General features: G+C 46.5%; 1 protein-coding gene across 2 annotated transcripts; it reads left to right on the top strand.

Moving 5' to 3' along the window:
* The first annotated feature begins 478 nt into the window (after positions 1-478).
* Positions 479-19,681, top strand: PPWD1 (peptidylprolyl isomerase domain and WD repeat containing 1). Of its 2 annotated transcripts, XM_078867621.1 has the most exons (13): positions 479-768; positions 3,195-3,297; positions 4,778-4,881; positions 5,604-5,724; positions 8,006-8,192; positions 8,722-8,982; positions 9,738-9,928; positions 12,673-12,862; positions 13,193-13,374; positions 14,561-14,642; positions 16,369-16,551; positions 17,213-17,367; positions 17,625-19,681. In XM_078867621.1, the coding sequence occupies exons 1-12, from the start codon at positions 528-530 to the stop codon at positions 17,354-17,356; spliced, it is 1,989 nt and encodes a 662-aa protein (XP_078723747.1). In that variant the 5' UTR covers positions 479-527; the 3' UTR covers positions 17,357-17,367; positions 17,625-19,681. The 2 variants fall into 2 exon arrangements, with proteins under 2 accessions (XP_078723747.1, XP_078723746.1); XM_078867620.1 differs by having other exon boundaries at positions 17,213-19,681.
* The last annotated feature ends 7,899 nt before the right edge of the window (positions 19,682-27,580 follow it).

Genomic DNA, 27,580 nt, shown 5'->3' with positions numbered 1-27,580 from the left:
CATTAATCTTGACCAAATTTTGATTTAAAGCTTTCGCGACTGCAGGGATTCATATTCTTGGTTCTTTCGGTAAAGTCACGTAGAAGGGAAATAATAAAATAATATTAATATAAAACGATAAAAATTATCACGACGTTTCGACTGCAACCCAAGCAATCATCAGCAAGAAAATTTTCTTGCTGTGGATTTCACACCTGATGATGATTGCTTGTGTTATTATTTTATTATTTCCCTTCTACGTGACTTTACCGAAAGAACCAAGAATATAATCTTGACCACTTAACACGAAACGCTCACGACGGGTGACGTCACCTCTCTCACCCGGCAACGTTGGCACGACGTTGAGGCAACGTTGGCGAGATGCGCAACGTTAACCGGGTGGGACGCGTGCGTGTGGGTGACGTCACCGCGACCCGGAGATGACGCGCGGCGTGAACCGAGGAAAGGGCTCCACCTGGTGGCAGCACCCACCACCAACATCACCACCAACACCACCATCATCATCGTCACCGCCATCGCCTGCGAGCATGGCCTCGGATAGTTCGGAGACGAAGCGGATACGGGACGAGGAGGACGAGGAGGATGAGAAAGAGAACGAGGAGGGGGAGAACAAGAATAAGAAGGCAAAGGAAGACGTCGAAGAGGAGAAAGAGGAGGGGAAAGATGGGAAGGAAGACGACAATGGTGGTGGTGGTGAGAAGGGGGAGGAGGAGGATGTCTGGGTCGGGCCCTTGCCATGCGAGGCTGTTACCGTCAGTAAGAAGAAAGGTAAGAGTCGTCAAACACAACAGACATGGGTCTGGGATTCATCTGGGTCGACTCGGCATGAATGTTCATCGCGTCTCGGTCGTTGTTGTTTCATTCGCAAGAGAAGCGCCCCAATGTGGGTTGTCTCGTGGTTTGATGCGTGTCGGAGCTCGGAGGAGAAAGCCGCTCGTGTTGTCTCGAGTCTCAACTCGATTTCATCTTTAAAAAAATTGCGGGGATTCGTACGTGAAAGTACGATTCATTCAAAAGGAAAAGTGCAGCGTTTAAAGACGCGTAAAACTTGATGCATCGCTCGCTCAGGCGTTGTGGGATTTCCCGCTCAACTGAAGTGCCTCCCCTGTCCCACTAGAGGGGGTTTATAGCACACAGTGAAGTACTGTACAGGTAGTCCCCGAGTTACGACGGTAGTACCCGAGTAACGATTATGGTCCCCGAGTTACGACGACAATCTCCGAGTTACGACGGTAGTCCCCGAGTTACGAAGGTGGTCCTCGAGTTACGATGGTAGTCCCCGAGTTGCGCTGGTAGTCCCCGAGTTACCATGGTAGTCCCCGAGTTGCGCCGGTAGTCCCCGAGTTGCGCTGGTAGTCCCCGAGTTGCGCTGGTAGTCCCCGAGTTACGATAGTAGTCACCGAGTTACGAGTGTAGTCCCCGGGTTACGATGGTCCGACTTACGATATTTCGATCTTACGATGGCGATAGCGATACGATAAAATTGCCATCAACAACCTTAACATCTTTCAAGTGTGCACAATACAATATGATACGTTACGATGCGTTCAATGCATGTTAAAAGTTTTTTTTTTATAGCAGATAGGATTGTTTCCTGAAAAAACTCGATTAAATTGCAGTTCATATAGGTGGGCTAATAATTAACTTTTTTTTTACTTTACATTTTACCGTGCAATACAGTATTGTAATTAATAAATACATACGGTATATCGTTTATACAGTACGGTACTGTACATTGCTTTGTTTTGCTAAATTATCACCATTCTTTAAGACTCCTGAGTAGGCTAGGCCATCTTCGACTTACGATGGGGTCGTCGTAACGCATCTCTATCGTAAATAGAGGACTACCTGTACTGTGTTTTTTTGTTATTCATTAAACGTGTTCCTTCGGCATCTATTTAGATGGCAGACTCAAACTATTGCTTCAGGACCAGTGCCGGATTAAGCTAGTGTGGGGCCTGTAGCATGTGTTATAAAGGGGCCCTAAATAAAAAAAATAAAAACACAAACATTTTACTTGCATAGTAAAGTAATTGTATTTTTTCATTTTCTATACAGCCAGATAATACGACAAATCGCTAACCTTAAACACCCAGTCGTTCATAAAAGTTGAAGGCGGTATAGGGGCCGTCCATAAATGACGACACGCGATTTTGTAGATTTTTGCCCCCCCCACTCGTCACACAGTCAGACCCCCCCCCCTCAAATATGACGTCACAAAGCTCTGCCCCCCCCCCCAAAAAAAAAACACGTTTCAAATCTCTTGAAACTATTGTCATTGTAGTGCGTTTTTAATGTGGCGCTGCACTCTGATGTTGTAGGAGAAAAGATTCATTAAAAAGTCTATTTAATTAAGTAGAACGTGTTATCGATATTTTTTTTAAGTTGCGCATTTTTACATGGCGTCACATTTCTCAAACCCCTCCGCCCTCGTCACAAATGTCTGACCCCCCCCCCTAGGTGCGTGACGTCATTTATGGACGGCCCCATAGTACTATAGTAATAGAGCAAGTGCAGAATCACTGAACCGGAATAGATAGCTTGAAAGCATTTAGCGCGGGGCCCTTGAAAGTGCAGGGCCCGTAGCATATGTAGCTACTTTTGCTACGAGGATAATCCGGCACTGTTCAGGCCTGCGTGGTCTGCCTTGCAAAAATGTGCGTACAGTTGTATATTTCACGGATGTTGACTTCCTACAAAGTGGTTCCAATTTTAATTACCCCGCAACGGGCTGAGCATAACATCATCAATGCAGGGTTGAGCCTGGTTAGTACGTGGATGGGCGACTGCCTGGGAATCGCCGGGCGTTTGTAGGCAGGGGTTACGAGAGGTACCAACCATGGATTCTTAAATCGATCTTTGTGGAGGTTTTGACTGTTACCACTTAAAAAATGCACCGTGGGCTATTTTCATCCCACGTAAAGCCAAAATACTCACGAACGGAATTGGCCAAACATCCTCAGGCAGGACCCTCTTGAAAAAATATTTTGAGGCTGGGCATGTGTCACGTTATTATTACGTTGTCTCCATGTATGTGCGTGTGTTGTGTTTGTCTCTGTGTGTATATCGTGTGTCGTTGCCGGCCTTCACAGATGGTCGCATAACAACATCTTGACCCAAAAATCCAGTTTTTTTTTTCTTTTTTTAAACGCCTGTACGGGGCACATCTTTGTCTTTTGCATATCGTGCGTCAGTGCTGGAATTCGAGCGGGTGTTTCTCGACAACCTACCGTGTGCCGCCATGTACGAGCGCAGCTACATGCACCGCGACACCATCACGCACGTGGCCGTCAGCAAGTGAGCTCCCTTCTCATTGATCGTTCACTGCCAGTTCCATTGTCGTCATACCTGTTGTCAACCCCTTTATCAGTGTGTTAAGATGTTCAAACACCAAATAGAAGCTTTTGCAAGGAATCAAATTCGCATTAACCACACACACTTGTAGTGAACATGCAAACAGACATGCTCTGATAATGTGGCATTGTCTTTGAAACGGATTGGCCTACACCAGAGACTGCCTGCTTCATGGCCTAGTCTCACCAGTGTCAGGCTAGACGAACAGTACAAAGACAATGCCACTATGAGAGCATTTATAGCTTGGGATGAGCAGCTACAAAATGTGATTTTTTTTGTGCCTACCTTATTACAGACCAATTTAGACCTTATTGGTCACCATGTGCCCTTCTAAATCTCAACGTTCATTCTGCAAAGTCCCATCACAAGGGAGAAACACAAACAAATAGATGAAACATGTTTTTTTTGCCCATTTTGAAACGGCTGTACGCCATTTGGACTTGAACACTCAATTTCCCTGTACAAGAATCCGGGTAAATCGAATGGGTTGATGGGTATGAATGCCTGTTGGCCACCTGCCCTCCGATATCCAGCATAAATTGTCCCACCCATCGCAACCGATTGATTTTTTTTATCATTTTGTTTACATCCGCTTCCTTGCTAAGTTCCATTTTGATCTTTCAAGTCGCTTACCTTAGCCTTCTGCATGCACCTCTCTTCAGCTGATGTATGACAGGTCAGATTTATATAGCTTTATGTAGCTTCTTAAATGTGACCCCATCTCAAGATGCTGGTGTGCAGAAACAAGCTTTTTAAACTGCTTCGTGAAAGTCCATCTCCGACTTTTACATAAGTAACAAGAGACTTTACACTGGAGTACCTTTGTGATGTTGGAGCTTGTTGACATGTATAATTTTAATTAATACAAACAAATTATTCAGTTTGGCTTGTACACCACTGCAATCACTCAATAATTTTTTTTTTACAATGACAACTGGATGAACAGCCCTGTCCTTAAGTCAGTTCTTTGTATAAAATATATATAATTTAAAATAAATGTCTCATGGAGGCTATCATCTGGTTATATTAAGATCTCTCTGCAATATAGGTTTGGTACCAGCTCATTGTAAAGTCATTAGAATGTGTGGAAATGTGTGTACTATGGAGTAAGAGAAGCGATGGCATAGTGGTTAGTGCACTGAGTTTGAGTCCCCGCCATGACTAACATCAGCGGCAAGTGATATTTGAAAATCGTCTGGGCATCCCCAAGTCGATGTAGCCTTAAAAGAGTATCTGGTGCGATGTGTAAACATCAACACCTTGGACACAAAGGTGGCTCTGCGGGTTCTGGCAACACCACCCCTTCGTGCACTGCTTTTCCATTCATAAGTGTTCGTTAAAGCACTTTACTCAACAGTTTATGTTGGCTATATGTGCGATCTTTGTACTAAGGAGTACGTGACTGCTCGTGTGTGCAATTTAGGACGGATTTCCTCATTACAGCCAGCCAGGATGGACACGTGAAGTTCTGGAAAAAGAACGAAGGCGTCGGAATAGAGTTTGCGAAACACTTCCGCAGTCACTTGGGTACAATCGCCAATACCACCACATCACCATTACTACAGCAATAACATAACGGCCTTTTTATTACACATTTTTATTTAACTCACTTCGTCTGTTGTATCCTAAAAAGAGAAATCTTGCAACTCATTTTTTACACACTTCCCAATGTGCTACCGATTGCAAACTTGGTCTAGGTATGTCATACTGATGACAACACGATATTCTATCATAAAAAATGCAAAACATATATTTATTTTTTTTACACGCTTTTATTTAACTTACTGTATGTGTTGTATTCAAAAATCTTGTAACTCAATTTCAACCGTATTCCCAATGTCGTATCGACTGAAAACTTGGTATAGGTGTGTCATACTGATGACAATACTATATTATATCATTGAAAATGAAAAATAAATATCTTTAAACAATCTTTTTTACGGCTCGAATTGTCGACGCTCAACTCACGTTGCCTGTAAATCACCACGTGGTCCCTGACGTCACGGCAAGCCTCGGGGAGCCACGCCCAGGGGCGGGGGATGTGGAAGAAGGGGAGGGGCGATGGGGGAAGGGCCAGGGGGAGGGGCAGCTCGGACAGTACATTTCATTAAATCGTGTTTTTTTAACAAGTATTTTTTAATATTTTATTCATCAGAATGCCAGAAGTCACCACCACATAATGACCATCACCTTCCACGCCTGCATAGGTTTCCTCATGCCTGTGTGCGTGCACGTGTGACATCCCCTAGGTGCGATCGAGGACATCTCTGTGAGCTCAGAGGGGGCACTGTTCTGCTCAGTGGGCGATGATCAGGCCATGAAGGTGTTTGACGTCGTAAACTTCGACATGATCAACATGCTGAAGCTTGGGTGAGTCTGCACTGCAGCAGAGCAGCAGTGCACGGTCACACATTGGTGAATTAGATACATTAATGAAAATCGATTATTGTTTAGGCCCGTGATACATTTCGAATTGTGCATGTAAGAAAATCAATTATTGTCAATTTATACTAATTATGTGCTAATTATATGGCAGTGTTACCCGAAGGCACGTGGCAGACAACCCATAGATAAAACCAAGTGTCAATACAGTCGAGGTGGTAAAATGTGACCAAAAAACAATGCGTTCAATCACAAAACCAAATCGTGACTCAAGTGTTAGATAATTGTCACATGCCTAGGTCCATGTTTTATAACAGGGACGGCCAAAACATCACGAGCCCTATGCAGCTCCCAGGCAGTTCGTCTGGCTCCCTACACATATAATTGTTTTCTTTCTCACTGTAACATTTTTGAAAGAAAAGAAATCTGCAGAAGTGGGAGCTGCCTGGTTTAATCAAAGGCATTTGAAATCCAGATTTGAACCCAGAATCTCAACGGTGCCGGCTCAAGTGCTCTGACCCCTGAGTGACCCAACCACTTCGGTGTTTTTAAGGAGATTTCATGGACATTTAAAGAAATCATCTTAATGTTCCAAGTGTGAACCACGTAGAATTACAGTGGTGAGTAAGGGTGTAGAAATGAAATGGTTTGTGGGTCTAATTATTAATGTTCTTTTTGCATATGTGAATGCAATGCTCACTTGTTTTTATGGCCAAGTTGTGTGCATGAGTCATCGCGTTGTGTGCAGCGAGCCAATCTACTAATGGACGTCATTAATTATGTCCAAATGGTATTTATTTTCTAGAACGTCTGATAGAGGCTTTGTAAAGGCCACTATGTAAATGTTCCCTATTAATAATCTCAGCATACCGCAATAAATCATGGTTCTGAAGCTTTACAAAAGTTTATTTTATTACTATAGCGTTTGCACATCATAGTTGTAAATGAGTACAGAGGTATTTATAATCAGGTGTTCTAAAATGTTGTATTTCAAAAGAGTGCAACTATTTACACAAAATATCAGAAATACTATGAACCTTGATGTGCAAATGTATCAAATCCTTTCATATTTTAATAGGAAACGATTGAAAATAATTTAACAAAAATCATTATCTCCATTTGGCCGGATGGCTCAGTGATCAGAACTTGCAACTGTCTAAATAGATTGGGTTCTCAAAGCATTGCAAGTTGATGAGCTGAGGCCAGTCAATGATGACTGCACCCAAAAAAATATCACGTTTAATTTGGTTTTGCACGTCGAATAAATTCCAGCTCTGAGACTTAACATGTTTTGTTTTGACGGTCATGTGACAGACATCACTCGGTAGTAGGGCAAATGATGCAATCGGAATACATTTTTATAAAGATCTACAAACACCTATCTGATTCTAGATTTGAAGCTTTCGTGACTGCAAGGATTCATATTCTTAGTGCCTTTACCGAAAAAACTTAAGAATACCTATCCGATCGTGTCCTTGCTGAAACATTGGGCAGCATTCATATCAATCAGCCACCCGGAGTTCGTGGTGGATATTCCACCTTCCTACGGAGGCCAATTCTATCCATGGTTCAGACTGTCTGTTGGCATCCCTCAATGTGCACCTAATTTATCAACCTCAAATGAAACTAATTGGATTGCTTTATTCGACCCCAATCTTGATTTGAACACATGGCCTTGTCATTATAAGTACTCTGCCAAAGCACCACTAAGCCAGATAGATCTCCTCGTTTCAACGTTGACGTTGGTGGGGGGAAGGGGCACACTCCTGGCGTTTTTTCTTTCACTGTTTATTTACTTATTGTTTTCTTTATTACCTACCTTTCTTATGCTATTCGTTGCGCGCGGCTGGGCTTTATTTTGCGCGCGGTTGAAATTTACTTTGTTCAGTCTGTGTCAGCCGCTGAGGTCGTGACGGGTTTCTTTTTTCATTCCCGTTGCTCCGTGCCCCCTGTACCGTTCACGTTCTGCTGTAATGTGCACTGATGCCTACTCTATTGAGGGCAATATTGGCACGTAAAACAAAGAGTGATTGATGGTTTCTTGCCGTAAGTAATGCATCGTTCTCACAGTAGCACCCTGACGACAACTGCCTGCCATTGGTCGGATCTGTTCACACGTTGTTTATTTGTCCTTTCTCATTCACTGCATGCTTAACGGATGTATTTGAAAACTACAAAGAATGCGTACAATATTATCCTGTTCTTCAGCGCCTCCTCTCGCCACGTGGTTGCCCCCTGGCCCTGTCGTCCATCGCACTTCTTTCCGCAGCTACCAACCCGGCTGCTGCGAGTGGATCTACTCTCCGGGGGAGCCGGTGTGCGTGGTGGCGTGCAGTGAGAAGCTCACAGGACGCGTGCACGTCTACGACGGGCGGGGCTCAAGCACTCCCCTGAGGACCCTTGAGAAGCTGCATTCGTCGCCCGTGTGCCTGCTGTGCTTTAACCCCATCTACAAGGTTCGTGCGATGTTACGAGTCCGCCATGCGCCGTGGCGCACGAGTTCGTTTCTCTTGAAAAGGATGACCTTCGCCAGATAGTCATGCTTTGCCGGCTGTGAGCCATCCTGACTGGTTTTGGCTTTCGGCCAATTTTATTCCGGTTGTCCTATCACGGTCCTTCGCCTAAGATTTTGTAATTTGTCCCCCCAATGTTGGTACTTACGTGAGTAAAATATATTTTCGTGGGTTTTGTATGCTACATTACCTTCTGACCCTTGCAATGGGCCCCTGCAGTGATAGAAGTGATTGTGCTTGTTGCCAGGTTCAAAATGTCTCCTTCTAGCACCCGATTAGTGAGGCCAAGATGTTTGCACTGACGGATACATAAAGCTGGTGGGCCAATTAAAAGTGGCAATCCTGATGCGGCTATGGGTCCTGTGAAATAAAGTCGCGGGCAATGGTTTCCCTGTACCGCTGCGATAAAGCTTTGACTCTTCCTTCGCGGCATTGTCATCTTCACGATGGGCTGACGTCTTTTCGAGTGCAGGTGGTTGTGTCGGCCGACAAGACGGGCATGCTCGAGTACTGGACGGGGCCGCAGCTGGACTACGCCTTCCCACGCAACGTGGCGTGGCAGTACAAGACGGACACGGACCTCTACGAGTTTGCGCGCTGCCGCACCTGCCCGACGGCGCTGACTTTCTCTCCCGACGGCTCCCGCATCGCCACCATTGCGCTGGACCGCAAAGTACGCATCTTCCAATTCCGTACGGGCAAACTCATCCGGGTCTTCGACGAGTCGCTCAAGGTGAGGCCTTTCAAATGCCAAGAGGACCTTCAACTGTGTGTGTATGTATGGCGGTTGGGGTTCATAATGACCACGTCGCAGATACAAAGTTGTGCCGGTGAAAGGCTGGGTTTGAATTCGAGCCGCCTTCTGCTCGTGATTAAATGTGGTTCATATTCATTTCTTGTCTCTTTCCCCGGTTTTATATCATTTGCGCTCTCGGTGTGTTCTCATGAGACAAAGAAACAATTCGTATCTCTCTCGCACAGCAGTGTGTTAGTGAATTTCCCATATAATTTGATGTCGCAGAACTTTTGATGACCTTTATCTAGTAGACATAGGGCACTACTTTCCCCCCTGCCTCGCTTCTGAGAGTGACCTTCGCCACGTGATAGTCAAGCATGTATTTTCTGTTTTGTTCGTCAATAGAAATACAAAAACTTTTTCTGCACGTATGCAATGCTTGGGCCTGCTTCCCTCTCACCAACATGTTTATTTCGGGTCACAATTCCGAATTCTACATGTGACTAAGACGCTTGCAGGGTCCCAATAAGTATAGTTTGTGCGCCGTTTCAATATGGTAGGATCTTGTGTTTGTGGTTCAGTATGAAATTAAGTCCCTGGCTGTATCGAGCCCACAACTTGTAGGTTTTCCTCGCCCTACTGTAGTCCACACGTCTCGCTTGACAAATGAAAATGCTGGGTGTGTCTCAAATTGCCGTCGCGATTGGCCGCACTTCACCTGCAATTGATTCCCCTTTCCCCACCCTCAACAGATGTTCACAGAGCTCCAGCAGATGAAGCAGCAGCTGCCAGACATGGAATTTGGGCGGCGCATGGCCAGCGAGCGTGAGCTGGACAAAGTGGAAGCCGCTCGATTTGCCAACATCGTGTTTGACGAGACGGGCCACTTTGTGCTCTATGGCACCATGCTCGGAATCAAGGTCATCAACATCGAGACAAATCGGTAGGACTTAACGGAGACAGTTGACGACACACCTGTTCATTTTTGTTGCAAATTTTCCCAGTTTTGTTCTTTTTAAGGCACCGCAGCGAAAAGTGTGATCTCTGTTAATCTCACTGCCTTCTCTGGAGAATGGTAATTTTCCGTAACGTGCGCTGCTCATATATGTTTTGTTTTATAGGGGCAGTGTTAGTGATGTATGTGATGTAGGGTTTTTTGGGTATATATAAAATCCTGGATTTGAAGCTTTCGTGACTACAAGGATTCGTACTCGTCGGCTTTTTTGGTAAAGTCACGTAGGTAAAAACTAAAATAAAATAAATGAAAGCCACTAAATTAAATCACGACGTTTCGGGCGCAACACAAGCGTCCGTCATCAGGTGGGAAAGCATGGCCTACTGCTGATACAGACTGCAGACTGCATCAGCAGTAGGCCATGGAAGTAGGCCAAGCCATAGCAGCAGGCCATGCCTTCCCACCTGATGACGGACGCTTGTGTTGCGCCCGAAACGTCGTGATTTAATTTAGTGGTTTTCATTTATTTTTACCTACGTGACTTTACCGAAAAAACCAAAGAGTACATATATTTTAAATGTCATTCTGCATTACAGAGGGATGAATTTTTGTCTTTATCGTTAAAATCTGTTAAATCACATGTGGCCGGGTAACTGTCTCGTTAGAGTGCCCATGGGAAGCAGATTCATTTTGAGATATGTAGCATAGAACGACTGCTGAGATCCCTTCAGAGTGACCGATTCTTCCCACACACAAGAGCGCAGCTAGTTCCTGCATGCTGTGCTACAGGCAAATGTTACTCACATGGTAGTCGCACCAATATATTTTTTCTCAGAGATGGAATTTGCCACATTAGGTAATCAACCAAATTTTAAAATGACTGTGTTATTTTGGGGGCAGTCTTTATAAATACAATACACGCTACAGCCCTTTGTCAATCCAGTACTAGATTAAGGTCTTCCTACAACTCTTGTTACATTTTAGACCCCATTTAGCGGATAAGGATTGGCATTTACTTAACGCTTAATGCAACTTCTTAAGTGCTTAATCATGGGCGGCTGTAATCCCCAATCACATCGCAGGAGTGTCAGGAGTGTCGGCTGAGTGCTCTCTTACCCCTGAGCCGTGCAGCAGCGAAAGTTAGTTATGTAAACGTACAGAAATAAAAAAACTACTCGATACTTTCATCATGGACACTGCCTTATCACAGAAAAATTTTTGTTTCATGTTTCAGATAACGTTGTTCAGAGTAGAGGGTACAGAGGCAAGTTAAATGTAAACATTTGTGAATTAATATAGTGAACCTAGTCTATTGCCCCACGTAATGTTGGTTATTTGACCATACTTCACCATGCCGGTTCATACAAGTTTGTGAAGGAGGCAGGGGCCAGATTTGGTTCAAATATCACCCACCGCTGATCTTAGCCTTGGCTGGAAACTGAACTCTGATTGCTGGGGTCAGTAATACTAATCAATGGGCCACCAAATTCCCCCTTTGAATTGATATTTGAACATTTTTACATTCATAAATATTCACGTATCAGCTATCCTTTTCCATTCAATATTCCATAATGGAAAAAACCGACTCCTCGTGCATTAATTTAAAAACGTTTAATTATCTGCTTTATTCAAAGTCCACAGTATCTTTTTGAGGGACAAAGGAAGGTGGATGTGTTCTGTGTGAAATGATGATTTCATCATGCACAAGATGAAGAGTTATTCCGGGAGGGGATTAAATCCTTGGAACATTGCTGACGGACCTCGTCCATCGGAACTTCAAGAGAATTACGTAGAAAAATAACAGTTTCATCGCGGTCATTCATTGCATTAAGGTCAGCCAATGGACTTTAAATGATGATCATCGCAGTCCCTTGTGATTTATCCCTCCTCTGTGATGGTCTCCCCATCCCGTCGCCATCCCTGAGTGCTGCAATGCTGCAATCCGTCAGACCCTTGCACAAGCATTCAAGAAATGCATTTATTTTGTTAAACCAGGTGGGAACTCAAGAGACCAGGATAGAGTATCATGTGCTGAAGTGACCTTGGTTATCAACATTAATAATGCAATAACATTTTAAAAAATGAAGCAAATAGACATCTTTGCCAAAAAAGAACGCAATCTCATAGCAGCAGCACCACCTCTGTTGGTCAAATCCAGAAGGGTTCCTTTTCACACCCAGTGATTCTAACCAGCTGATTCTTCACATTGCAACTGATGCCACGGCGGACAGATCCACAGCGACTGGGACTGGGGGTCATAGTTTAGATGTGCCAGACTTTCATGGTGGGACTATACCGTGCCGGTCGGTGTGCATAGGCATGCAACGATTCGTCGTTTAAATTCCTTCCCTACGCTCAGCAGTATGTGCATCAAATCATGCCGGCAAGAATCAATCGTTTTAATTTCCAATGTGATACGTCTAAATCTGTTCATGTGACCCCTGCGGCTAAATAGAGGCTCTAAGCTAACCACAGCATTATCGAAAGAATCAATTTCAGACCCGACATCCATGGGAGGTGAGGGGTGAAAATCGGGTGGGCGGTTCGGTATCTCGCTCAATTTCCAGAATCGATGGGTGACCCCCTAAATTGTGACCGTTGATGGGATTCTGCCCGAAAAACGTCGGTGGTGTTTCTTTATAACCCCCTCGTTGCGAGCACGATTATTTCATTATTTTTTCTTTTGTACGTGACGCAAATTTCAAAATGGGTGGTGCGATGGCCGGGGGCAGGTGCGTGCGGATCCTGGGCAAGCAGGAGAACTCGCGGCCGCTGCACGTGGCGCTGTTCCAGGGCGTGGCGCGCACCAAGCACGCCGCCCTGACGGTGGAGATGAGGGCCTCCGACAACCCCGTGCTGATGAGCGTGCAGGGCGACCCCACGGTGTTCGCGTCCGCCTTCAAGAAGAACCGCTTCTACATGGTAGCCGCCACGCACGCGCACACGCACGTGCACACGCACGCGCACCGGTCATGCGGCACATGCACCTCACATTAGCACGGACGGCTACGTACGGTACGTACAGCCACGTGCTCCTGAATAAAGAGATTCGCGCGGCTACACACCCGCGTATAGCTATACAACAACAAAGATACCCCGTCGATTCGCCTTGACAGACTGTTGGAGAAAGTGCCGTTAGCAAGCACCTATGAAACGGCACCGACTCGTGCCGACGACATCGCCATCGCGCGCTTGCGTTCACGCTCGGGCACGCACGTGCGTGCGCGTCCCTTCCTCCCCTGCGCCCCGCAGTTCACGCGGCGCGAGCCCGAAGACGCCAAGAGCCCCGAGTCGGACCGCGACGTCCTGAACGAGAAGCCGAGCAAGGAGGAGGTGATGGCGGCAACGCAGTCGGAGGGCGCCAAGCGTGTGTCGGACTGCGCCATCATGCACACCACCTACGGCGACGTCACGCTCCGCCTCTACCCCTCCGAGTGAGCGAGCGTCATGGTGCTAGCGTCGCGCTTGAGGGGCTCTGAACCAGAGAATGGGCGGAGAGCACGGCGTGCGATGCCTGGCAATAGCGGGAACGGGGACGGGATTTGAGCGAGTTTTGTTAGGTGGCAGCGCATGCCTCTTGATACTACAGTGTGCGTGTCAACCGGGACCCTATCTCTAACCGGAACCATATGAGCAAACTAGACGCTTGCCCTACCCTTAATCCTATCCACACTAGCCAACCAGACCTTAACACTGTCTCTAATCATGCAAGGCAACCAGGCAATAGCCCTGTCCCTTACTCCTACCACATTAGCAAGCTCGACCCGAGTCCTAACATTATAACCACACGAGCCAATTCGATTGTATCCCTTTCCATAACTACACTAAACAACCAGACACTAACCCTGCCCCGAATACTACCAAACTAGCCAGACGGCCCCCTTGTACTTTCCATCGCCGTAGCCATGCTAGCCAACCACGTCCTAGCACTGGCCCTACCCGTGACCCTGATCTTAGCCTCGCCTCTGACGCTTTTGCCTGGTCCCCTATCTGAGTAACGGAATAAACTTCATTCCATAAAAGGCGATAACGCTGAATAATTCATCCGTGTAGGTCGGTCAGGAACCTACTTGTTGTACTTTGATCTTATAACAGCCACGTAGCCCCTGTTTCGGAGATCTTATGCAATCGATAAAATGTGCACAATCCAACAAAGCATGCCTTATTGCGCAGTGGTTGTTGCCAAGACCTCCCTGTGGCGCTGATGCGTAACACATTTAACAGGAAGCCCCGGATGGCCTTCGTTAGCTTGTGCTGCAGTAGCTGAGCAATTGAAGGAGAGGATGGGTTCCGCCAGTGTGCCGTCTCTTCGCTGTCTAAACCAGAAGGCCCTTGAGATGTAGATCTATCTTATTCTTAGGTTTTTTCGGTAAAGTCACGTAGGTAAATTTTTTTAAAAATTAATAAAATTTAAATAAAATTAAAATCACGACGTTTCAGAGGCAACACAAGCCTCCGTCTTCAGGTGGAACCGTCGCAGCACTTTTATTAATAAAAAAATGTTTTTACCTACGTGACTTTACCGAAAAAACCTAAGAATATGAATCCTTGCAGTCACGAAAGCTTCAAATCTAGAATTAGATCTATCTTCCTGCGTGCGCGCGTTGCCACGTCTGCCAGGTGTCCCAAGGCTGTGGAGAATTTCTGCGTGCACAGCAAGAGCGGCTACTACAACGGGCACATTTTCCATCGCGTTATCAAGGTGGGTGTTGCATCCACCGCCGCCACTGTGTGTGTGTGCCTGCGTGCGATTGGAGCGAGAACGTGAGTGTGTTTGTATTTGTTGGTGCACCGTCAACCAGCAGTGGATTGATCATGGACAATGATGACGTGGTTGTATGTTATGGATTCATGAGAGCCCTAATGTAGTACGCAACCTCGAATCATGATTATTATTCTGCTGCCCCACTGCCTGCAACTCCCTTCCTTTCTTCAAGTTTACTTTGTTTCTGTGCCCATTACTAACTGCCTCACTCTGCAAAATAAACATGCACACTGTTTGTGTCCAGCGTATTGAGAGATGGGTTGCTATATAAATCCACATTGTATTCTGTTTACTGTGGAATATTGGAGGGCAATTTGACAATGACTTTTTTTTTTAATGCATGTAGTGGTGCGTCGATGAAACGTCGCATTCTATTCTGGCGCACGGCAATATGTTTCGGAGCTCGTTGCCAATGTCGAGGTCTGCGCATCCACGACGAGAGGGCTTTAGGAGAGAGAGTTTGTGTCGTTGTGCTGTTCCTCCTCCGTTGAAGGAGCGCAGGCCACGGTGGGCTTACTCTCTACGGTCCGCAGTTTGAGTTGCACTGCCACAGTCAAATTGCTGTGGCTCGTGTCTTGAATTTTGAATTCACGAAGGAATCGTGACATTTAAAGTTCCCAATGCAAATGTTTCATCCCTTCCCTGCTGCCGATCACCCCCCCCACCACCACTTCCTTTAACAATCTGTCCTCGCTCTCTCTTTGGACAGATTGTAACTGCCCCTCCTCCCTCCTCTCCCCCCTCCCCTTGGCTCTACCATCTGAAGGTTCGAGTGACAACAATTCCGCTCGCCTAATTATTCCTCCGTGGGTGCTCAAGCTGAACATGATGTTTAATTTTTTATTTTCTCTTGTTTTTTTTGGGGGGGGGATGTGTGGTTTTTTTTTAGTTTGTTTGTCTCATGATTATATTTAGGCATCATTATTTCATCTGTTTTTTTATATATATTATTAAAGCGATATTGCTTGAGGCATTTTAATAACAAAGGACGACTTTTTTAGAAAATAATGTGTTGTCCATTCAATTGACGCCTGTCAAGTGAATGGATAGCACAATTATACTTTGTCACGCTCAGCTATGAATCTCATTTGCGTGTTCGGGTGGGTACCGGTGGTGCAGTGATTTGCGCATTGTGCTATGAACCCCGCTACCTCCGATGAGCACAGTCGGCTACGTACGGTGAGAAAGAAGTTCAACATAAATCTGTGACAAGCGGTATCAGAAATCATTCTTGGTGTAACCTCGGTCGACTCGCCATTGAGTGAGTACCACGTGCGGTCTTGTCAACATCAGCACTTGGGAGACAAAGACGAATGAGGTGGTGGTCCTGGCCACATCAACCTCTCGTACAGTACCACCCTTCATAGGTGCTCACTAACAGGATAATCTTTATATTGGACTGTGGTCCTGCATACTGTATATGTGTACTGTGTGTGTGTTCTGTGTGTGTTCTGTGTATATTTGTGCTGTGTGTGTATGTGTCCACTGGGTGTATACGCATATTCTTCTGTGCACGTGTGTGTGCGTATCTCTGCGTGTGCGCGTCCTTGCGTGTACATGCCCATGCTTGCGCGCGTGTGTGTTTGCCGCACTGTTTACCGGGTGACCCACGTACATCTGTGCGCGTGCTCGCGTTTTGCCGTGCTGGTTGGACCCTTTTCAGGGCTTCATGGTGCAGACGGGCGACCCGACTGGAACCGGCATGGGCGGAGAGAGCATCTGGGGCACCGAGTTTGAGGACGAGTTCCACCACACCCTGCGGCACGACCGCCCCTACACCCTGAGCCTGGCCAACGCCGGGCCGGCCACCAACGGCTCGCAGTTCTTCGTCACCGTCGTGCCCACGGTTCGAACCGAATCTTGATCTCCATTTGTACCGTCGGGTGTCGTGCCCCGAAATGGAGTATCCATTGGCATCTCTCGCAGAGAAGTGCAAAATTCGCTGTGTTAGAGAATGGTACACGGAAGCGGATATTTGCAGAGCTACAGTACTTTTGAGATCCCTTTTAAAATTAACCCCTTATCCACACAATAGGCTGCGGCAGTTTCCCGCACGCCCAATCAAAGAGAGTAACGCTCGATGCATGGCAGTCAGACCGATATATTTTATTAATCAAAGATGGAATTTAGCGACTATTAAATTGCAATTATTGAGGCTCCGATTCGATTAAAGAATCGATCGTTTCTCTTTCGTGGTCTTAATTTTTATTTTGTATTTTTTTTCTCTCATTTACTGTTTGTACATTATTCTAAATGTAAGTCTCAAAGTATTTGCATATAATTTACATATATTATAAATAATTTATTCTCATACGCACGATTGGACACATTTGTCATGAGCGGTATAATCAATTTTAATCAATGTAGCATTACACGTCTAATGCGTGTGCATCTGCAAGACAAGACTCATTTGTTTTTTCACCTTGCTCCTTTGACCTCATTTGTCTGTGTGTGTGCGCGTGCGCGCGTTGTGTCTGCACATCATTATGCATCCCCCCTCGTTACAGCCGTGGTTGGACAACAAGCACACGGTGTTTGGGAGGGTCACCAAGGGCATGGAGGTCGTGCAGAAGATCTCCAACGTCAAGACCAACCCCAAGACGGACAAGCCGTACGAGGACGTCACCATCATCAGCATCTCCATCCGATAGCGCAGCAAGGGGTACGAGAGAAGGGAAAACCTTCTCTCTATCTCTGCACTTGGCCGTCCGCCTGGGATTGTAAAATATCGCCTCTCCTCATCGCAGAATGGACCAGACTGTGGTTTCTATTTTCTCTGTGTCTCGTGTGTTCGGCAGCAGTTTCACGTGGGATGCGTGAGAAAGCACCTCGAAATTCCGATCTTAGATTAAGGTCAAGAGGTCGTCGGGGAAGATGCTGTTGATGCCACTTGCACCTTCTTTCCGCTTGATCCCGCAGTTTTTTTGGAACATCGACATCGGACATCCCCCTCCCCCTTACGGACTCGTCGACAAGCATCCAGCTCCGTGTGTTCGCCTTGCCCTGCAGTTGGTTCTCAACAGTCGTCGTCACTGTCGGTTGTACGATTCTACCGTGGTCACGGACCCCCTCCCCCCAGGTGGCATTCCTCCTCTGTCCTGCACATGTGTCCCACCCATCGCAGCCTCCACTTCCCCCCCATTGTGTCTTCAGTGCTATCCTGCCAAGTTCCATTCTGAGCTTGCAAGGTACTCCACCAAATTGCGAAATTGATCCTGGCATAAAGCACCGATGTTATAACGTCGCTGTCCAGTGCGTAAAGAGCCAGACCTGAACTTCCATCAAAGCCAACGGTCCTGATTTAAGCTTTGATGCTCGTAAGAACGCAGTGTTTGTACGGCTATGTGGGTGCATCAGCAGTTCGCCACAAGCAGTGGGGGAGATCTTTGGAAGCTAGCAGATTGCAGCTGGCTGCGCTGGAGTCCTCGGCGCCAGTGAAAGTTGGATACGATGGGAGTTTTACAGTGACCTTGTCGGGCCACCCGTCAAAATCTCACCTTGCGCGCACACACCTGCCCGATGCGCTTAATTCGACTAATGCAGCTCGCACGGCAACTATTAATCACTCGGCAAAAACTAAAGTGTTTGCGCACGCAAGTATGCCGTGCTCAGGAACACCCTTTTTGGCAAAACAGGATATAGGAAGTTGCAAAGTTCACTGCTGCGGGCCATTAGATATCTGCGGACCAAGTAACGCCGCGCTCGTTTTTCTACAAACAACAAAAACTTAATGCGTTCATCAATAGCACCGCCCGAAAGAGGAAATGATAATAATAATAGGTGACGTTTTGGGCAATGAAAAAGGAGGGCATTTGCATGGGACGTTAGCTATATATTATTTTTTACGAATGTGTTGAGTTTTTGTCGCTTGTGCAATCACTGCCAACAGCCTCGCAGTGTTTTTGTTTGGTCACCTTCCTTTGTGTTGAACATGGTAGCGAAAAATGGAAGTGCACAAACAGTTGATTTCTGTTCCGTTAGAATGAAGTCTGATTCCAGAAAACAAACAGCTTTTGCCTTGGAGCTACAAACCTAAGCAGTTTGTGTCCCACACTGTCCGACACAAGTTTTAAGCTTTGTGAATGAGAATATTTTTTTAAAATCACTTCCCGGTGGTTGTCGGGTGGCTCGGTTGAGAGAACGGAGGTCCACGGTTCGAATCTGGATTTCAGCCGCCCGTGATCAAACTTGGGTATTTTAAGTGGAGCGAGTTGGACTCTGGTCGCCAACGCTTGCACGCAAAAAATGGATCGTGTTAAATGTTGTTTTCCACTTAATTTGGCTTATTCCCACTGCAAATTAATTGATTGTAACTGTCGTGTCATAAACGTTGAGTTTTATTGCCGTGTAATGAACACTCGGAGGCCTCGAGGGACTTGGCAATAAAGTGACTTCATCTTTTGGGGGCCTTGCTGTTGACACACTGACGCTCTGCTGCTCGCTGCGGAGTTGCAAATGGAAATTTTGTCTCGTGACGCCAGTAAGACGGTTTGAATGTATTTGGAAAAATGCATCACTACGGTATGACAAAAATATATCAGTCTGGTGCGGTGCAATAGTTTAACATCGCCCCATTGATGTGTTACAATGTAAGGGAGTGATATGAAAGTGATGGTAACAAAGTTCCATTGTCATACTTGACTAAAACGTCAAGAGTCGTTGTCCTTAGAACGGCATCAAACTGAAGTCCGCCCGTGGCAGACACCTTGGGTACGCATCTGCAAAGACGTTTAAATTTGGAGTTGCGTTTCCCTAGCGCATATCGTCGGCGCTGCGTCGTGCCAAAGTGTGAAGAGAATGGCGTCTGTGGCGAGGAGGTGCTTCCGAGGATGTCCGATGTCCTCCTGATAAAATTGCGTGCGTAGAACACGCCACGTGCGTGCGAGCGTATTGATAGTGCCCTATCGCGTGATTGTTTTTAACAGAAATAGATTTCTTTTTACATATAAATACATTTTTTTTTTCCACAAACGAAAGTGTCAATTGTGATTTCTTTTTCGAGGGGCCAGATTTTGTTTTTAATTGCGTGCGCTTTGTCCCCGACGAGCCGCGCGTGTGCAGCCAGGAAAGAAATTGCTAAAATCCGCACAACGCCTGTTTTAATGTTGTCCACTCATGATGATCATCTATCACGACAGATGCGAGGCAGATGTTGACCCCCTGACCTCCTACACCCCCCTCTCCCCTCTCCCCGCCCAAAACCCCAAACTCCCTCTGCATTCACAGTGGATCACAGGCACAATGTTTAGCCTTGCCATATGCAGGAGGTGAATCCATTGTCGTGTTATCATATTTACAGACAGACTTGCGTAGTGCGTCGATGCGTTTTCAGCTTGCGACGCGTGTATTTTTTACACGATGTCCGACGTTTCGCCCCACGTCTTGGGAGCTTATTCGGACACCGAAGAAGGAATTTGGTTCCTGATTGAGGAAGCAGCCAGCACGTGGAGCGAAATGTCATACATCGTGCCGAACAGCACGCGGTGCAAACCCAAAAACACAATCGAAACAAACCTACCCAGTAGATTGATAGAATTGTTTAATGGCACCAAGGTTGAAAGGTCATTCGTAATCGTGAATGTCTCCAGCTTGTGTTTGTTCTTTGATCCACGTGTTCCCTTTTCTGTCTCCCAGTCGAATTCAAAGCATGGCCTTCCTTGCTTATTTGCGGACTTATTAGCTGCTGCCGTACACAATCGATTTGAGACAATTCACCCAAATCAATCGAGCAGGTGATGATTTGTTTCAGGCCTACTCGCATAGTTCTCCCAAAAGGCAGTGCCGATTGGAATGTCCATAAACATGGCAAGCCTTGTCTTGAGTTTGTTGGGTATTGGATTGCAAGGCTGCTGTTGTGGGCAGCGGAGAGCAGTGCTGCAAAATCCATCGTCCTGTACATCTATGCCTCCTCGTCTATGCTCCCCCCGCCTTCAACCCACATTGACCGGCGTAGTGAATGAAGTATGATGGTCAAATAATCCCGAAGACACGCAGGCCATGTGGAGGCTATCGTTCGGCGGTGGATTTGGACTACATGTCCATTATCAAATGAAGAGAGGAAATTTAAGGGACTGGGGTATAGGAGGAATTCATCCGATTGGCTTTTAAAAACAAAGGCTCAATGGCCATGTCTGAGCCCTTTCGTCTGTACATGGTTTGGGAGTTAAGCAATGGATGGTTTAATCCACGCACAGCCAACATGAAGTGTACGAGGCGACTCAACATAAGAGGTTCATTAAAAAAGCAAGCAGACATTTGTTTCTCTCGCTCTTCCCCTACCGATTGATAATAGTTACGCGTCTTATTAAGGCCATCACTGCGTGATCAGTGTTTACAAATTGCCACGTGTTCCAACGGCGTGGCTCAATACATTGAGTAATGGCCGGTGAAAACATTGCAGTGAATTAATTGTGCGCCGCCGAACGGAGTGTGGTGTATAATTTTGAGAGCGGGCAAGAAAAGCAATTTTGACCGATCGTTTAAGCATCAAATTTGCGTTACGAAAATTTATTGTGGCGGTTGGGATTTTTTTTTTCGACCTGATGTCCAAACAAGAAGATACTCATTTCAACCTATAAAGCCCACGCGTGCGAGGCGGAACAAAAATACATCCAATACAGATAGGAGTCCACATTCGCTGTACAGCCTTCTGGCAATCCAGGGTATGGCACCCACGAGAATGGAGTTTCACAACATTTGTGTGATCCACAGACACTCGCAGCCTCCACCGTGCTGGATTACAGGCCACGTGCAGAGCCACCACCGCCCGGCGAGATGCCTCTCCAACCCGCGCAGTACTTCATCTCTGGATGTTGGGACAGAGCCAATCCAGAGCGGTTAATTCTGAGAAACTGGTGCATGGACTGGCAGGATTTTGAAAGGGGCTTCCCTTTAAAGCAATGTTTCCTGCCTAAGCCTATTTTCCTTAACAGTCAATATGATTCGCATTTTCCCCATGATCTGTGTTAGCATCTCTGTTCGCTTTGCACACTTTTCAGCTTTTATCCCGTGAAGTAATGTATTCAGCAAAGCCTGACCGACAGAACACATTTTCCAAAGGGTCCTGTATTTAGATATTTGGCCGAATCCTTTCTCATGGGTTTGTCATACGAGTGGAAATCGGGAGTCTCCAAACAAACCCACCATGCACACGAGGACATAGCATTCAACATAGTCTGCACAGATAGGTTCACGAACCTCCTCGTTTCACCGACATCCCCAGGGCACTCCGCAGTCAGCCGAGCCGATTTTTTTAGGATTTGTGCAAATCCACGCGAACCACCAACCCGCCCTCGCAAACAAAGCGCCGTATCTGAGGATTGCACCATCATGCCTGATAGTGCATCCCATCACAGCTCGATTGGACTTGATTCGGAGTAATGTGCTGGCATTTCCGCACACAATAGCCTAGGCCCGTTTTCCAGCACTGCTAATTGATGGGCGAAAAATTCCCGATCCCATTTTATAATCCCCAGTCCTTTGGATCAATGTATAATGGAGGAGAGGGACTTCCCACTCATCATTATCACCAGCGTCAGTGGCAGTAGCCGTGATACATCCACTGCCGGATGAAGGCTTTCCCCAAACCGACGTCATCTCTCAGCTTCGCGATGCAACAGTCAGTCTGGCGTCTGCCCACGAGCTCATTGTATTGCTCCATCTCTGCCGTGGACGTGCGGACTCTACAGAGTCCTCTGTTCTTTGGTTACCACTCGGTTGTTCGTCTCGAGCACCGGGCATCATCTCTTCTAGCCGCGCGTCCTGACAAAGCCCACCTTTTATTTATCTGTGAAAAGGAGCTTTTATAGCTCATCGGATTATTCCAGTATAAATAAATATATTCTGTCTCTGATCATTTCTCGGCGGTCAATATGGCGTCTTTAACTTTCGCTCCCGAATCCACGTGTCCGTCTGTCTCTCGGTGCGATTCCAAGCGTGCATCTTCGCCATGCTTCTTTGTGCTTTCAGCTTTTGTCCCATGAACATTGTCAATATCCTAGCTTCTCGTGGACATTTCATCGCAGGTAATATCATGCGGGACAATTCACCAATAGCAAACGTTCTTATTAGGCACGTGATCACACAAATGCGGCCAATTAACCTGCTTCTGATAATTGTTTTGTTACCCTTTTATCTGGCAACAAAACTGACACCTTTTTTACAAGGAGTCATGTTTGCATAGACCACAATACCTGCAGTCGGAATGCAAACAAAAAACATAACTCTGATAATGTATGCACTGTCCTTGAAGTTGATTGGTCCACACCCGAGACAGCTTTCTTTAGAGCCTAGTCTCACATGGTGTTGGACCAGTTGACTCTAAAAGGCGCACAACTCAAAGACAATGCACCATCAGAGTATGAGAGCTCGGGGTAAGCATTTACACCATTGGAACCTCATATGCCAGTAGCAAAATATGATTTTTGGTTGCATTCCGACTGCAGGTATTGTGGTCAATGCAAACATGACTCCTTGTAAAAAAATGTGTCAGTTTTGTTGCCAGATAAAAGGGCAAAAAACCAATTATCATATTTTTCTACTGGCAAATGAGGTTCCAATGGTGTAACCTGCTTCTGTTTCAGTGACCACGTGACAGATGTTAAGTGAGTGTCTTCAAGCCGCTTATTTAGATGAAAGGGGGGGGGGAATAAACGATTTTAACAAAACTCCGTTCGAATGAAGCAAAATGTCCCCAAATTATTTTAGCGAAAGCGAGGTCCGAAGCCAGTATAATTGTCAGTGTGGGAACACTTTAGCCGTGTAATGATACTTCAATCCACCCATTGTTGTTTCATTTCGTAGGACATCCTTTTGTTGAGCAGTCTTGGGAATTCGATTTTTTTTTGGTCAATTGGTTTTTCTCCCGATAGTAATTTGGAGCGTGGGCAGAAAACGGGGCGCCGTTACAAAAATAAAAACCAATTCACACACACACGGGCGAATATTCCATTTCATTCGGCCATACACAACAGCCTGCCTCTTACCTACTTGCTGTACTGTAGAGGATGCTCGTGAAGGACGCAGCTGCTACTGGGCAGTTGGAGGTAGTCGCCCTCCAGCAATAACGGAGGGCAGAGGAGCGACGCTCACAACAACGAGCGGAGCGCCGGGTGGCTAAAACACGGCAAGTTGGCACAGTAGGGGGCACAGGTGGTGCCTCGGCCAGTCGTCTCAGTCGACCCGTGGCACCTACTGGGTCTGTCCCGTGACCTTCCAGCGGGCATTCGTCACTTCACGTTGCCTTAACGTGCACATAGCCTGGCACAAGCGCCATGGTGACGTCACCGCCACTTAGTGGCGAATGGCGCTTGTTGTTGTAGTGCTGCCTGCCCGTTTAAAGACGCCGCTTCTGTCCTGCCTGTGAGTGCCTTGATTTTCGTTCGTGATGACCCCAGCTTTGCGCGATCCTCTGCTACCCCACGGCCTCCATGGTCATCACACCTGGGCTGCTGCCAAGCAGCAGCAGTAGTATTATTAGTAGTAATAATGCCCTTTATTTATCCAGGAAAGCCTCACCGAGTCTCGTGACTTGTTTTTTTCTCCAGGAGGTTGCTGCTGCTGCTCCATTGCAATGTTTGGCAAATTAATTTCGCGAGAGTTTGAGGACGGGTAAAAAAAAACATAAACAATTGCCGTGCTGTTGTTTTCCTTCCGCGTGAAGCAATACGCGCACATTCAGTAAGAACTTTACCAAATTGACCAAACGTACTCATGCAGTACCCCTCCTGAGTTCACCCTCCAGAGTCTTCAGGCTCGGACAAGTGCATTATCTGTACATGATAATGATGAGTATGATGCAGAAGTAAAACAAAAGCACAGCCTCGAGTCAATCTACTGCTGGATGAGGGAGCGTCCGTGCCGTGCAGGTCGTAGGGGTCACTTGACCATGCTGGTCAGTGTGGGTGGGCAAAGTCACACGGTACGTATGTCAGCATTTAAGTACAAAGGTGGATCTTGGTGTCGCTACCCTCTGCCGACAAGCACGTGCTCACGCAGCCATTTAACAGCTGCAATGCTCGGTGCTCGCAATGTATGACAGCCAGATAAGGGGCCGTCCATAAATGACGTCACGCGATTTTGGAGGATTTCTTACCCCCCCCCATTCCTCACACGGCGTCACAAAAAGTCAGACCCCCCCTCAAAAATGACGTCACAAAGCTCTGACACCCCAAAAAAATTCTTCAAATCCCTTAAAACTATTGTCATTGTAGTGCGTATTTAATGTGGCGCTGCACTCTGATGTTGTAGGAGAAAACATTTATGATTAAAAAGTATATTTAATTAAGCAGAACGTGGTGTCTATATTTATTTAAAGTTGCGCATTTTGATGTGACGTCATATTTCTCAAACCCCCCCCCCCCCCCATCGTCGCACATCGTCACAAATGTACGCCCCCCCCCCCCCCTAGGTGCGTGACGTCATTTATGGACGGCCCCTAAACACGCTTCCGACTTCAGCGGCAGCCCAGTATTCAGCTGCGCCAGGGACAGCGGCCCTTGACTTCTGGCTGCAGGGGCTTAGAGAGAGAGAGGGAGGGAGAGCGCGTTTCTGCTTAAGCCTGATTATGAAGATAGCCTCTCTCTCGAAGCCTCGGCACTAGGGCCCCATCTGTTGGTGCAGGCTTAATTACAGATTGCCCTCGTTTATTGCTGGGATCTCAGCGACTTCCGAAATCCAGCGGCCACTGCCATCGTCGTGGCCGCGTCATTCCCCGGCGTGCCGTTGCCTCTTGATTCGTCGACACCGAAGATCAAAATGCCGTCGAACTTAGCCGTCGCTTGCTTCCCTCCGCCGAAGTTCTCGTCGCAACACAATAAACACCCGCGGTGTTCATCTTCTTGGTTCTTTCGGTAAAGTCACGTAGAATTGAAATGATAAAATAATAAAAATTAAACATTATAAAATAATAAAACATAATAATAAAATAATAACAGGTCTGTCGAGGAGACAGAGTCAGAGTCAGACTCTGTCTCCTCGACAGACCTGTTCTTCACCTGAGGACGGCTACTTGCGTTGTGGCCGAAACGTCGTGAGAATTATTTTACAATGTTTAATATGTTATTATTTTATTATTTCAATTCTACGTGACTTTACCGAAAGAACCAAGAAGATGAATCCCTGCAGTCACGAAAGCTTTAAATCGAAATTTACCCGCGGTGTTCTTCACATAGCTCTCTTACAATGGCATCATCATCACCACCACCATTGTCTTGGCTCTTGGTCTTTTCCTTGGCCGCTGGCCGCTGACCATTTCAATCTCCGATTCTGTTTCTGTGACCTGCCCTCCTCCACCCCGCACGCGCGTATCCGACCCATCGCTACCGCACCGTGAGAACTCCACCCACGGCGCTTTCTTTGCCACATTCTCTTCTGAGCCCTGCGAGCCGCTGACTGGACATTCATAGGTGCTCGCGAACATCATTGTTACCCATGATAATTGACTACCAATTATCCTCCAATCTATGTGAACACTACTGGACATCTTCTTCTTGGTTTTTTCGGTAAAGTCACGTAGAAGGGAAGTAATTAAATAATAAAAATAAAACATAATAAAATAATTCTCACGACGTTTCGGCTACAACGCAAGCAGCCGTCTTCAGGTAAAGAATGAGACACTGCCAAGCTAGGAGCTTATATATAAACTCCTAGCTTTAAATCGAAATTTAACTACTGGACATCTGATAATTGGTTCTTTACCCTTCTATCTGCCAGATAGAAGGGTAAAGAACCAATTATCATATTTTTACTGGCAAATGAGGTTCCCATAGTACTGGACATCTGTGCACACTACTGGACATCTGTGAAAACGAGCTTCATAGCTCATCGGATTCCTCCAGTATTGGTAGATATTTTGATTATGAATTTCATTTCTCCAAGCAGTGCCCTAACTCGTGAGGTCTCGCTCGCTCAGGTCTCGCCGGAGTCGAATTGGGTGAACGAGCCTTGGTGGCCACGCGGGTTTGCCAGGGTGGTGCCACTCAGCACTGACAGCACCCTGACACCACCTGCCCACCCACCAACCCTTCTCGTATTCCCGGTGGGGGTTTTCTCTCCAGGCCCTCGGCTTTCCAAACTCTCAGTGGTCGATTTGGGTCAAACATCCCAATGAGGGGCTCTTTTAAAAAAGAAAAGGAGGGTAATTGAGGCTCGGGGAGGCTTTGCTGAGTAAATAAAGGTCGTTATTAATAAGTAATGGCCACTATTTACTTGATTGTCAATTGTTTTCCAATTTCGCAAACGGCGTCGTGTTGTCATTGGGGGCATACTGGAAGTGTCCTTCAGGAGGCTCTCGCGGTGAGCAGGGAGGTGACGTCCCAAAGCTGTTTTTATCTTCTTCACACTCGCGAACGCGCCTTTATTTACATGACCTGCAAAAAGCGTTTGTCACATCGCAGCCAAATATATTCTCTTTGATTGTCAGAGGAGGGGAAAGAATAAGACAAATTAAGTGACACATCTAATTTTATACGATAGAATCGTTTTAAGTTGTGTGTGTGTGTGTGCAGTAGTTAGTGACCGGGATGAGACCATCACCTCGCCACAATCGAGAAACCGATCTCACCGCGGTCGAGCCGGATTCAAACTCAGGTGCTCGGCGTTGCCGGCTCATTGTCTCGGACGCGGACAATTATGGCCTCCCTGAGCAGCCTGCAAATTTTAAAATTATTTATATAACGAAGAAATTCAGCAGAATTCCACGCGAAATTAAATCGGACGTTTAAGCAACGATCGCCAAAACGTGGATCTGGCGAGCCGTGCTGTTGGCTAACACAAACCTCATCATCCCAAGTGCTCCGTCCTCCCCAAGCCCTCCTCCACCTCGCCCCCGCTAAATCCAACCACCACCTCTCATTGTTGCACCCCGCCGCTCGTCC

This window comes from Lampetra fluviatilis, chromosome 24 (genome assembly GCF_964198595.1).
Source record: "Lampetra fluviatilis chromosome 24, kcLamFluv1.1, whole genome shotgun sequence".
Classification (NCBI taxonomy): domain Eukaryota; kingdom Metazoa; phylum Chordata; class Hyperoartia; order Petromyzontiformes; family Petromyzontidae; genus Lampetra; species Lampetra fluviatilis.
This window is presented reverse-complemented; position numbering and strand designations above follow the sequence as displayed.